Here is an 11464-nt window from a genome sequence, read left to right on the forward strand (position 1 = left end):
ATCTTTTCTCCGTATGATAATAATTTTACATACCATCATTTTAAAGGTACATTTGCTTTCTCCTTATAAAATGTCTTTTTCAATTGTTCATAGAAAGGTTTTCATATAAATCTTTGAAGAAGCAGTAATCCACTTTTTTTTTCCCCCACCAAATACATGGTCGTTTTAGAATATTATTTACAATAATGATCATAATTACTTCTAAAAAGCAATTTGAAAAGTTAAATTTGATAAAATAATCCTACCTAAATCCGATAGAGAATACCTTAGAGCCAGTCGAGCTTAGAAACGCATAAAAATAACCCGTCAATGATGTGATGCCACGTATGAGACACACACATTCACCTGTTATTTTGAGTTGCATACGATGAACGCCTCTAGTTATCATTCTCGTCTCCCCCCAGGTTGGGACTCTTCAGTCTTTGTGTCGTCTTCATCGAATGCATTCGCTTTGTTGACCTAACCCCCCCTAACCCCTCTATAGCATGAAATCAAAGCCCCTCTCAGCCCACCCCCTTTCTGTGACGGCCAATACCCTCTTCTGTGTCGTCTCCCCCCCGTGCCCTCCCTCTCTTCTGTGTGAAAAAAAAAAAAAAAAAAATCGAAGCCCCTCTCAGCCCACCCCCTTTCTGTGACGACCAATACCCATCCATCTCGCAACGGTGGTGGTGAAATTACCCACCCCGTGGAAGCCCCGCGAGTTCGACAGAACCCATCTCGCGACGATGGTGGTGAAATGACCCCATAATTTCGCGACAGAACAGTAAGTAATCTCTCTTATTTCTCTAATCTTCTTTGATTTTCGTTGGAGTGGAGCATGATTTTGGCTGCTGACCATGATTTTCGTTGAGTGGAGCAGTTTTGAGAATGATTTTGTTGAAGAAGAGAGGCTAACCGATCTGTTAGTGTTGTCGTCTGCCGAGCACTTAGTTGAATATACCACAAAATTTGGAACTACGGTGCGGAATGAGTAGGTAATTCATTTATGGAACTCTTCATTTTTACTTAAAGTGATTAAGTTATATAAGCTGTAAGAATGAACGTGGTGGAGAAATTAATTATTTTTTCATTTATAATGTTCATAATTTCAATTGATTTGTCTACTTTTCTTTTCAAATGTTTGGTACTAAAAGTCTATAACCATTGGCGATGAATTTGTTGGGAATATAAATTTCTAACCCAAAAAAGAAATCCATTTTTGCTGATTCTTGCGATTAAGAGCGAAGAACCCAAAAGCTCATAGATTCTCCATTGCTAAGTTTATATCTAATCCGAGTTCCTTTTATAGGGTTGATTTGTTAATATGTCATCTATGCTTATGGAAGTTTCTTCATTATGATGTTTCTCTCTATGTGAACTTCATAATCTGGAATGTGCAATTAGAGTTAAAAAATATTTTTAATTATTTTTTTAGAAGTAACCGAAAATCTTATTGAAAAATGCAAAAGGCATAATCCAAGTGGATGTATACAATAAATAGGAACATAAAAATTTATAGGTGCTATTAAAAAAACAAAGTATTGCTGAAGAAAGTTCTAAGCTCTTCCAAGGTCCGTTCACTTTCCTAAACACTTCCATCATTCCTTTCCCTTCAAATACATCATACTGGACAAATAGGAACCGTCTTCCACACTGCTATGTTTAGGGGCTGCCATAGAACCCCCTCCAGTTTGCAAAGAGGTTTAAATTTTATGATAGTATTGCATATGTCAAAGTAGATCAATATATGATAATATGCTATGGTTTGCCTTGTTTAGCATTCTATGACGGTGTTCTTTTAGATGAACCATGCCACAAGATTTCTAATCATTTAATCATATATCGAATTAGATCATTTTTCTGAGCAATCAGTTTCTAGTGTCATATACTATTCTACATTGCTGAGTTAAATGCGACTTAGCATAGGTTGACAAACATGTTAACAGAAAATAACATCTTATGGTTCTCATTTCAGCTCAAGTTCTTGGACTGCAAGAGGGGAAGACAGAGTACCAATGGAGAGACCATTTTGCTATTGTGGAATTCGAGCGAAACTACGGATTTCTGGAAAAATCAACAGTTTTGGTAGAAAATTTTACAATTGTCCAAATTATAAAAATAAAACACAATGTCGATTTTTTGAATGGATTGATCTTCAAAGTGACCAAAACAACTGTTGTAAGATGACGTTGGAGTTAGTTGAACGAAGGAACGAGAGGGTACTTCATGAACGTGTAGGCATCAAACAATCCAAATTGAAAACAATGGAAAAGAAGTACAAGGGAATGTTGAAAGTGTTGATCATATAATGGCTATTTTTTTTTCCATATTTTGTGTTGTATTTTTTTTGTTGCCAAAGAACGACAATGTGTGTCGGCCAATGCTATAACTAATGTATTGAAAATTCTGTGATTAATGTAATGGTAACTTTTGGACATGTATTGACTGTTTACAATGTATTAGTAAGTTTTGGACATGTATTGAATGTTTGGATGTATTGAATATATTGGTAAAAGCTTATGAATTTAGTTTATGAATGGCTATTTGGAGTTATTGTGCAGCTTGCACATTACGATGGAACATGAATTCCAGTTATTGTTGGGTGTGGTGGTGATGCCATTATATGTGTGCATGTGTGTGTAAATGGAACTTTGTCCAACTGCCAAACATAACCTGCATGAGAAAATGCCCAACTGCCTGTCACTGATCTGCATGAGAAAAAGACCATCAATGACTCCAAACAACACCTTTTTTCCCGATCGATATGGTACAAAATTCCAACTGCCTGTCACTGATATGGGACTCGTTCACACTTCATATCTTGACTACTAGATAATGAAAATGAAAAATAGGAAGAAAAAAAAGACAACACATGCAGCCTATTAATTGTATTGTTTCTCATGTATTCCTGTTTTCACACATATAGGCACTTGAATCATTAATGAATCTGCAAAAACAGGTGGTAAAAATTTTCTGAATCTTTTCCAATTTCCATAATAGTAAAACATAGACCTTTACTCCATATATACATTGCATCATTCTAAATCAATATAATTTCCATACAGAGTGCTACACAATTCTCTCTAGATGCATACAAAAATACTTCTTCACTGCATTCAACTTCTATACAAAAATAAATCACCACTACATTCAAGTTCTCTAGATTCATACAAAAATAAAAGTTGCAATGCTACTCTTCAAAGCTCACAATCCATTGTGTTACTCCCTGTCACAATAAAAATAAACACGGGTTAAATTAACACGGATGAAGTTATTTCATTATGACATGAGAGACGATAAATATTACACATACATAGTATACGATAATTTGCACTAGGAATCCAAATGCTGTGATATGTTCTCAGTTGTTGGCCAAGATCCCTACATAAACAACAACAAAACACAAATTTTTTTAACTTCTTCAATTAAAAACCAAGAAACCAAAAATAATTGCAAAACAATTATACCTTACTGAAGGACAATTGTTTTTAGAATGCCCTTCATTCTTGCAAATACTACAACGCCTTTTCTTTGATGTTTGCATTTCTTTTGGGTTTTTCACTCTCAAAGCTTTGGGAAGACCTTTTTTTGGCACCCGTGGAGGATCCTGGACGGTTTGTGAAAAGTTAAATACAACTTGACTTCTAAGCATTTGATCATTATTGCAAGTATCACATCTATCTGAAAAATGTGTTTCCTGAGTATCAACGTGATCTTCCATTGCAAGTAATTCTTGGTGAACCTTCTCTAGTGCACGAGTGAGGTGATTTTGTTTTGCTTCTGACTGAGATCCAAGTTCGACAATGTCTTAAAGTTGTATCATGGTCTTACTTTTTCTCAGCATAGGTTCATCTAGTGATTGCCGAAATTGCCCTTCAGGGCATGGTATGTCATGAATAGGTCGACTCTTAGCAGTAATAGTCCATCTTTCCAGAACATAATGCTGTGGTAATCTATTTAATTTAGCTTTCTTGCAAAAAATATACAAGATATGCCTACAGAGAATCCCCATAAATTCCCACATATGGCATGTACATGTGGCATGTCCTTCAGTACCCTCCAATGTCACGTGGTACAGAGGTGTTTCTTTACCATAAGCTGCGACTCCATATGTCTTACTCTCACCCTTTTTGGACAACTTTCTTGCTAGGTACAATAGACTATTGAACAGCTCATCCTAAAAGATTATAAAAGACTTTCTTGTATAAACTTTTGCTGCCTCCTCTTCAATTTTAAGAGGTGTCTTCAAAATCGCACGAGTAGATTTCGTCCGCACATCCTTCTCTTTCTCTTTAAAGTAACGTGCATCTAGAGTTTTTTCATACTGATGAACAAAGTCACTAATCATAGTACTTGAACGAACATAGTCTTTAAAGAATTTGTTCATGCTTTCACTCATTTGAGTCGTTGACATACCGGCACAAAATGTTGAATGCAAATAGGCCGGAACCCACTTATCTAGTCGGATGTAGAGATTTTTCAACCAATTATTTTCTCCTAATTCATACTTCACTAATATCGAAGCCCATTCCTCTTCGAATTCATTAGTGGTAATTGTCTCATGGATGCAATGACGAAAATCTTTCTGAAAGTCCGGAAACATGTTATTTACATGGGCCAAGTGTTCGGGAAACTTTTGTAGAATATGCCATAAGCACAACCGATGAGTTGTATTTGGGAGTACCTCTGCAATGGCCTTAGCCATCGCTTTGTCATCGTCTGTAATTATGATTGAAGGGGCACGCCCAAGCATTGCCTCTTGCCATGTTCTCAGTAATCATATATATGATTCGGTTGTTTCATTAACTAACAAAGCACAACCAAACATAATGGTCTGATGATGATGGTTAACTCCTGAAAACGGCACAAATGGCATTTTATAAATGTTGGTCAAGTAGGTGGCATCAAACGTGATAACATCTCCAAAATGTTGGTATGTCGCTCTTGAACGAGCATCAGCCCAAAAACAACTTCCCATACACCCATCCTTATCTATTTGCATGGAGAACACAAATCCAGGTTCTTTGAGTTGTCGTTCCAAAAAATAGGAGTATAACCGTTGCACATCCCCCTCTTCAAATTTTTTTCTCCTTTTGTTTCCCAAGTAATTTTCGACATCATTCCCAATACAACCAACATTGAAGTCACCCCCTGATTCTTTACTCAACACTGACATAATCTTCTTTGTCGGTATACCGGACTCATTCAAAGTCATTATAAGTTTTTTTTGAACGTTAGTAACTCTCCTATGTCCACGGAGAAAACTAGCACTTCTCGGTGTAAGTAGAACATGGTTATGCCCAAGCACAAACTTGTTGACTATCCACTTTTCACCATCTTTTTTTATACCCATCAAAGCTTTACATCCAATCTTAGTCTCAACAAGTTCAGGCATAGTTCGTTCTTTTGCTTTCCGAGTTACTCGCCGAAATCTTTCCCTTGTACAAACATAGTCTACTGCACATAATTTTTTCTTATCTTTCGACAACCGAGTATGATTCGTCCGAATTGCAAAACTTTTTCGTCTTGCATATGCCTTATAAAATGTTTTGGCATCTTCCACATCGTCAAATAACATACCAATGACTGGCTCCAGTGGACCACTAACCGGATTGACTTCTCCATCCACATTCACTCCATCTTCAACATTCATACCATTTTCAACATCAATACCATATTCAACATTCATACCATTTTTAACATTCACCCCATCCTCACGTTCTTCACTATCAAACCAATAAATTTGTTCATTCCATACAAAACATAACATTAAAAAATCATTATTTATACAAGAGACATTCTCCAACAATAAGAGATTTTAACACTAACTATTCTAACACACACTAATGATGATAGATATTCCCTCTACTGTGCAAATCTGGAACTGTGCAAAATAATGAGTAAAATCATCATCTAACACACACTAATGATAGATATTCCCTCTACTCAATGTAATATCCTCGCCAGCCTATTGAAATTTCCTCGTGGTTGGGAAATAAGAATAATACTAGAATTTCTGGTTTTCGAAATTACAAACACCAAGTAGAAGAAATTTTTGGATCCTTTTGGGATCTTTTTCTTGCATGCAGGGATATGTTTTCCATGGAATATAAAACCCAGAATTTATAGTTCAAATGTCATAACATTCTTGATATTCCTTGAACTATATATCATTTACCTTACCAGATCAGATTGAATCCTACATTCATCATATACAAAAACATCAAAATGTGCTATTATCGCCGGCCTATGTGGTAACCCATTCGTAGTATACCCAAGAAAAAAAAAAAAAAAAGCCTCACTCATACAATAGCATTGACCAATCGTTTATATTAGGAAAAATAGGAAAAACTATTTCAGTCAATGCTTACTGGTATATGATTTTCTAAGGTATTCTCTACCTTAAAAAATTGTTTTTTCTTTGAATGTGGGCTTGTCTGATTTTTCTTAGCTTTGGGATTTTATGATAGTATTTTCTAGGAGTCTCTCTGTGTGTGTATCAAAGCAGGGCATTTCAATAGACGGTATTAAAACAGGGCATTTCAATAGAACGAATCAATGAAGATTAACAATAAAATAGCTTACATTACTTCCTTCCCATGTTTCATCCAACCGATTTTCCATGAGAAATCACTATCAATGGGAACTGTGGGGCGTTGAGGTGGGCGTCAGAACTGTGGGCATCGGAATGAGAGGTGGGCGTCAGAACTGTGTGCGTCGGAATGAGAGGTTGACGTCGACAAGAGATGGACTGCGGAGTAAGGTGGGCATTGCAACCGTGGGAGTCGAAACTGTGTTGTCGTCTATACGTGAGCTACGTGGATTGAGTATTGTGAGTTACGCGGACTGAGCATCGAATTGTGAAAGAGGGTTGTGTTTAGGTTGTGATTCTCTGTGGCCGCTCACTTTTCTATTATGTGTAATAGCTGATGTGGCATGTAATCAGTGAAGGGCTGTTTTTATACTAAAACCAGCCGGACCGGCCAGAAGCATTCCTCAAATCGATAATGTCTCAATTGAGAAGGTGTATAAATTCTTGTTTTGCAAAAACAGTAGGAGTGATTTTTAAATAAAAATTTAATTTAATTAGTTAACTTTTAAACATATAAAAAGGTTAGCAATTTATGTTATTGGCACCGTTTTAAGTGACTGTTAAGTTAAATTAATATTTTTAATTTTTTTATTCATATTTTTTTTATTATTTTAAAATATTTTTTAAAAAATATAAAAAAAATATATCAGTCACTTTTTTAATTATTAAATAAAAAAAAATTAATTAGACAAATTGATTAGATAAAAGTAACATTTTTCTATATTTATTTGACCGATACCTTAACTTATTTTATTTTATTTTATACTGCTTAACCTCCATCTTTCTCATCACATATGCATTATAATAAGACGCTGTTACGTCTATAGATGAAGGTCACCGAACAGACTAAATGTATATATATATATTTTTTTATATCTTTAAATATTTTTTTAAAAATAATTAATAATATTATTTAAAAATAATTTTTTAATTATTAAGTAAAAAAATAAAAATAAAAACAATTAAAAATAAAGAAATCGGTGGGCTTCATCTGTGGAGTAAGCATTTTCCTTACAATAATCATATCGGAAACCGATAGTCCAAGTTGGCGTGGACACCGTACAGTTTACAGTTCAGCTTCAGCAACCACAATCTTGCCACGTCTGTCACATGGGCCGCTTCTTTGCTTAAGAGAGCCAACCCCACAGCCGAGAAGCTCCTGCCTCCTTTTCCGGGAGGAGTGGTCCATTGGACAAGGAAGAAGACAAAACGCAGCTCTCTTTTCCTGCTTCTTTCTTCTCCGCCCCTCCCTTTCAAAACCCTAAAGAGTTTCAATTTCTCAAATCTCAACCCCTAATCGAAGGCTAATCCCAAACCATGAATAAGCAAGAGCAACCGCAGGGATCCCCCATGAAAACGATCCCACCTTACGTGAAAGCCTTATCCGGCTCGCTCGGTGGAGTCATGGAGGCTTCTTGTCTGCAGCCCATTGACGTCATCAAAACCAGGCTACAGCTCGACCGCTCTGGGACCTACAAGGGGATTATCCACTGCGGTACCACGATTGTGCGCACCGAAGGTGTGCGGGCTCTCTGGAAGGGCTTGACCCCGTTCGCCATGCACCTGACGCTCAAGTATGCGCTTCGGATGGGCTCCAATGCTGTGCTCCAGTCCGCGTTTAAGGACTCCGAGACGGGAAAGCTCAGCAACCGTGGGCGGCTACTCTCCGGGTTTGGTGCTGGGGTTCTTGAGGCTCTTGTTATTGTTACGCCATTTGAGGTACGGTGAAGACAATTGTCTTGCAATTTTTTTTTAAAAAAAATCTCAATGTACGTTTTGTTTTGTTTTTTTATTTTGGGGAGGGGTATCGAACTTCAAATCTCCATTTTGGAGGCTGGGAGTTATGTCAACTATGTCACATGCCTTTGGCTGAATGTACGTTTTCTAATTTATTATTTATTTGATTTGGTATACTTTCCAAATCTTGGATTGCTTAGGGTTGAATAAGGTTGATGCATGCACCTGCTGGGTTCTTCTTAGGCTTTGTTTGGATCTCGAGCTTTGTTTGTTATCTCTAAGCTTTCTAATGTACTTGATTCCTTCTCCCTAATATCCAAACGTAGAATGGTAAAGGTGAAATCAACTCATCTGGCGCCATAAATTTGGTCTAGTTTTGCGAATGAAGAGGAAATTATGCCATTTTTTGTTCTAAATTGCTTAAAATTAAGTCGGTACATGCTATTCATCCCTAAATAATAAGTTATTATCACAAGGGAATTAGACTCGTACATCAAGTAAAGATTCTGTTGTATTTGAGTACATTTGAATCCTAAAAACAATAGAGAATTAATATTGTTACTAGAAATATTAATTCCTTTTTTTTCGGGTGTAATATCTCTTTCCATCATTATTAAAATTTCTCTTGCTTTAAAAAAATGTTGATGCTTAAGAAAATGAAACACTTTCTTAATTAAACACCTTCTTAATTATTCTCAAGCCTTCTCCATTTATTTTTTAGATCACGATCCGAATGGAGAATGATTTCAGAATCGGATTACCAGACTTTGTTATACTTGGTGTCCACTGATCCAATCGTGATACTATAATACATGTCTTTAGGTGCACCTATGTCTCTCTTTTCATTGCGCATGTGTGCTAATTGATCGATAATCCATGTTGGTCTTCACTACATGGGTGCAACATCAGGTATGGGATGGATTTTTCATCCAAGTGTCCCATTCTTACTTATAGGAAAACAAAGAGAAGAATCCCTTTATCTCTTTCTCATTCACATCCAATTCTTCTTCTTCCTTGTCTTGTTTGAAATGTATCTCGACATAAAACTTACTACGCACTTCCCCACAAGATCATGTGGAGATTGGCTAAATTTCCCCCAGGGAAAGATATATGTATAAATAACAAGTTTTTTGTAAATTCTGCTCAATTAGACATGGTATGTTGTATGCTTAAATGAAGTCTACTTTTGGTGATAGGGATACATTAGGAGGTACTACTGTACTTTTTATATTTGGATGGAATGAATGGACTCCTAGCTTACAGGCATTACTTATATTATTACATTCTGTGTGTCCTATGAGAAAATCCGGGATTTTTGGTACAGGTGGTCAAAATTAGATTGCAGCAACAGAGAGGTTTGAGTCCCGAGCTTCTGAAGTATAAGGGTCCTTTGCATTGTGCTCGCATGATCATCCGAGAAGAAGGGTTCCTTGGGCTCTGGGCAGGTGCTGCTCCGACTGTCATGCGAAATGGAACTAATCAGTCTGCCATGTTTACGGCCAAAAATGCATTTGATGTACTCTTGTGGAAAAAACATGAAGGTGATGGGAAAGTCCTCCTACCATGGCAGTCTATGATATCGGGATTTCTTGCGGGTACTGCAGGTCCTGTCTGCACTGGACCATTTGATGTTGTGAAAACAAGGCTGATGGCCCAGAGCAAGGTTGGGGGTGGGGTGAAGTACAAAGGTATGATCCATGCCATCAGAACCATATATGCAGAGGAAGGGCTTCGTGCGTTGTGGAAAGGACTTTTGCCCCGGCTCATGAGGATTCCTCCTGGCCAGGCTATAATGTGGACTGTGGCTGACCAAGTGATTGGTTTTTATGAGGGTAGATATATCCGCAGAGCACATTTGTAGTTATCATTCACGTTATTTTGCTCGTACTAGTTTTCAATTCCGTTGCAGGCATGGAATTTTGGATAGTTGCTTTCGACAAATTTTAGTTCTTACGGTCAACGCCAGTTTCAAACTTAAATCAATAATTGGGGACGAGAGTGAACAATCCCTCACACCGGAAATCTGTTTTGTATTAGTCCTAGGCATTTGATGTGGTCGAGGATGCAGATGTCTAAGAAGGTATTTGGATTCGCAAGTCATCTCAGTTCATCTCAACTCATCTCATTACTATTCATTATTATTCAGCAACTTTAACTCACAAATCTCATTACTATTCACAACTCATTTCATTACTATTCACAATCCATCTCAACTCATCTCAAGTTATCTTCGAATCTAAACGTCTCTTAAGATATTACTCTCTTTAACATCGCTTCGGGACAATCTTTTTATTGATACACTATTTAACGCCCATCAATTTTTAGGTATATAGTCGGTATGAAAACTATAATCCCTCGTTAGCAGGAAAAAAAAAAACATAAACACTAATCACATCAATATTCAGTATTTTCTGGCAGGAGGAAGAGAGAGGTGAGTGCCGTGCTTTTGGATGAGGGGAGGGAGATAAGGTGGAAGGAACATATAGCATGTGACCGTTGAGGGAGGGACAAAATTGTGCCTAATAATTTGCAATAAGCGAGAGCATAACATTTAATAGTTAATAGAAATTCTCAATAGATATTATTGATGAGAGAAAAATTGTACAACAAATCAGAATGAGAGAAATAGTTATTCTCGGCCTAACAGTCGATTTGGGCCTTGATCGGTGTTGTTTGAAGCTTTTGACAGTGTTCCGGTACGGCTATATGGTATCGATGCATACGTACATGACAATGAATGGAAAACAAGTTCAGGGAAAATAAAAGAGAGGGACAAACAAATTTATGTGGTTCGATATGTTGCCTATGTCCATAAGCGTTTGGGAAGGGATAATCTACTATCATATACTTGTTTACAGTCTTTTATAACTTCTCATTTTTCACTGTATAAAGAAAGCTGGAGATCTTTTTGCTAGAAATGATGTTTTCTTCGAGAGGTTGAAGAAGAAGAGCTGCCCCGTTGGTCATTTGATTCCTTCCTTTTATCTCACCCCCATTACGCCTGCCTGCCTGCCATGATGTGATCGATCCCTTTGCATGTCTGTCAGCGAAGATGAAGTCTGACCCTTGACATGTCTAAACATTCCTTCATTTTCCCACTTTCTTCTGACTTCCTCTCCTCTTACACCTCCAGCACTTATGATCACTTCTTGTCTC

General features: G+C 37.0%; 3 protein-coding genes across 3 annotated transcripts; 1 reads left to right on the top strand and 2 right to left on the bottom strand.

Moving 5' to 3' along the window:
- Positions 1–4156: 4156 nt before the first annotated feature.
- On the bottom strand, positions 4157–4684 carry LOC108994866 (protein FAR1-RELATED SEQUENCE 5-like). Its single transcript, XM_018970260.2, has one exon. It carries the CDS (start codon positions 4682–4684, stop codon positions 4157–4159), a length of 528 nt encoding a protein of 175 aa, XP_018825805.1.
- A 72-nt stretch (positions 4685–4756) lies between these two features.
- Positions 4757–7760, bottom strand: LOC108994865 (protein FAR1-RELATED SEQUENCE 5-like). The gene is made up of 3 exons (XM_018970259.2): positions 7642–7760; positions 6158–6178; positions 4757–5705 (listed from the first exon to the last, which is right to left on the bottom strand). The coding sequence occupies exons 1-3, from the start codon at positions 7758–7760 to the stop codon at positions 4757–4759; spliced, it is 1089 nt and encodes a 362-aa protein (XP_018825804.2).
- LOC108994938 (mitochondrial succinate-fumarate transporter 1) lies at positions 7588–10443 on the top strand. Its single transcript, XM_018970378.2, has 2 exons — positions 7588–8290; positions 9633–10443. Exons 1-2 carry the CDS (start codon positions 7889–7891, stop codon positions 10167–10169), a joined length of 939 nt encoding a protein of 312 aa, XP_018825923.1. The 5' UTR covers positions 7588–7888; the 3' UTR covers positions 10170–10443.
- The last annotated feature ends 1021 nt before the right edge of the window (positions 10444–11464 follow it).

The sequence above is a fragment of the Juglans regia genome, chromosome 3 (assembly GCF_001411555.2).
Source record: "Juglans regia cultivar Chandler chromosome 3, Walnut 2.0, whole genome shotgun sequence".
Lineage (NCBI taxonomy): Eukaryota > Viridiplantae > Streptophyta > Magnoliopsida > Fagales > Juglandaceae > Juglans > Juglans regia.

Bases quoted from the DNA above. Each gene is read 5' to 3' on its own strand.
- LOC108994865 (XM_018970259.2), bottom strand. From the start codon at position 7,760: ATGGACCACTCCTCCCGGAAAAGGAGGCAGGAGCTTCTCGGCTGTGGG. The intron at 6,179-7,641 runs GTAAACTGTACG...TGATGAATGTAG, and splicing joins GTGGTTGCTGAAGCTGAACT to GATTCAATCTGATCTGGTAA. The intron at 5,706-6,157 runs GTAAATGATATA...TTGGTTTGATAG, and splicing joins ATTCAATCTGATCTGGTAAG to TGAAGAACGTGAGGATGGGG.
- LOC108994938 (XM_018970378.2), top strand. From the start codon at position 7,889: ATGAATAAGCAAGAGCAACCGCAGGGATCCCCCATGAAAACGATCCCA. The intron at 8,291-9,632 runs GTACGGTGAAGA...TTTTTGGTACAG, and splicing joins TTATTGTTACGCCATTTGAG to GTGGTCAAAATTAGATTGCA.
- LOC108994866 (XM_018970260.2), bottom strand. From the start codon at position 4,684: ATGGCTAAGGCCATTGCAGAGGTACTCCCAAATACAACTCATCGGTTG.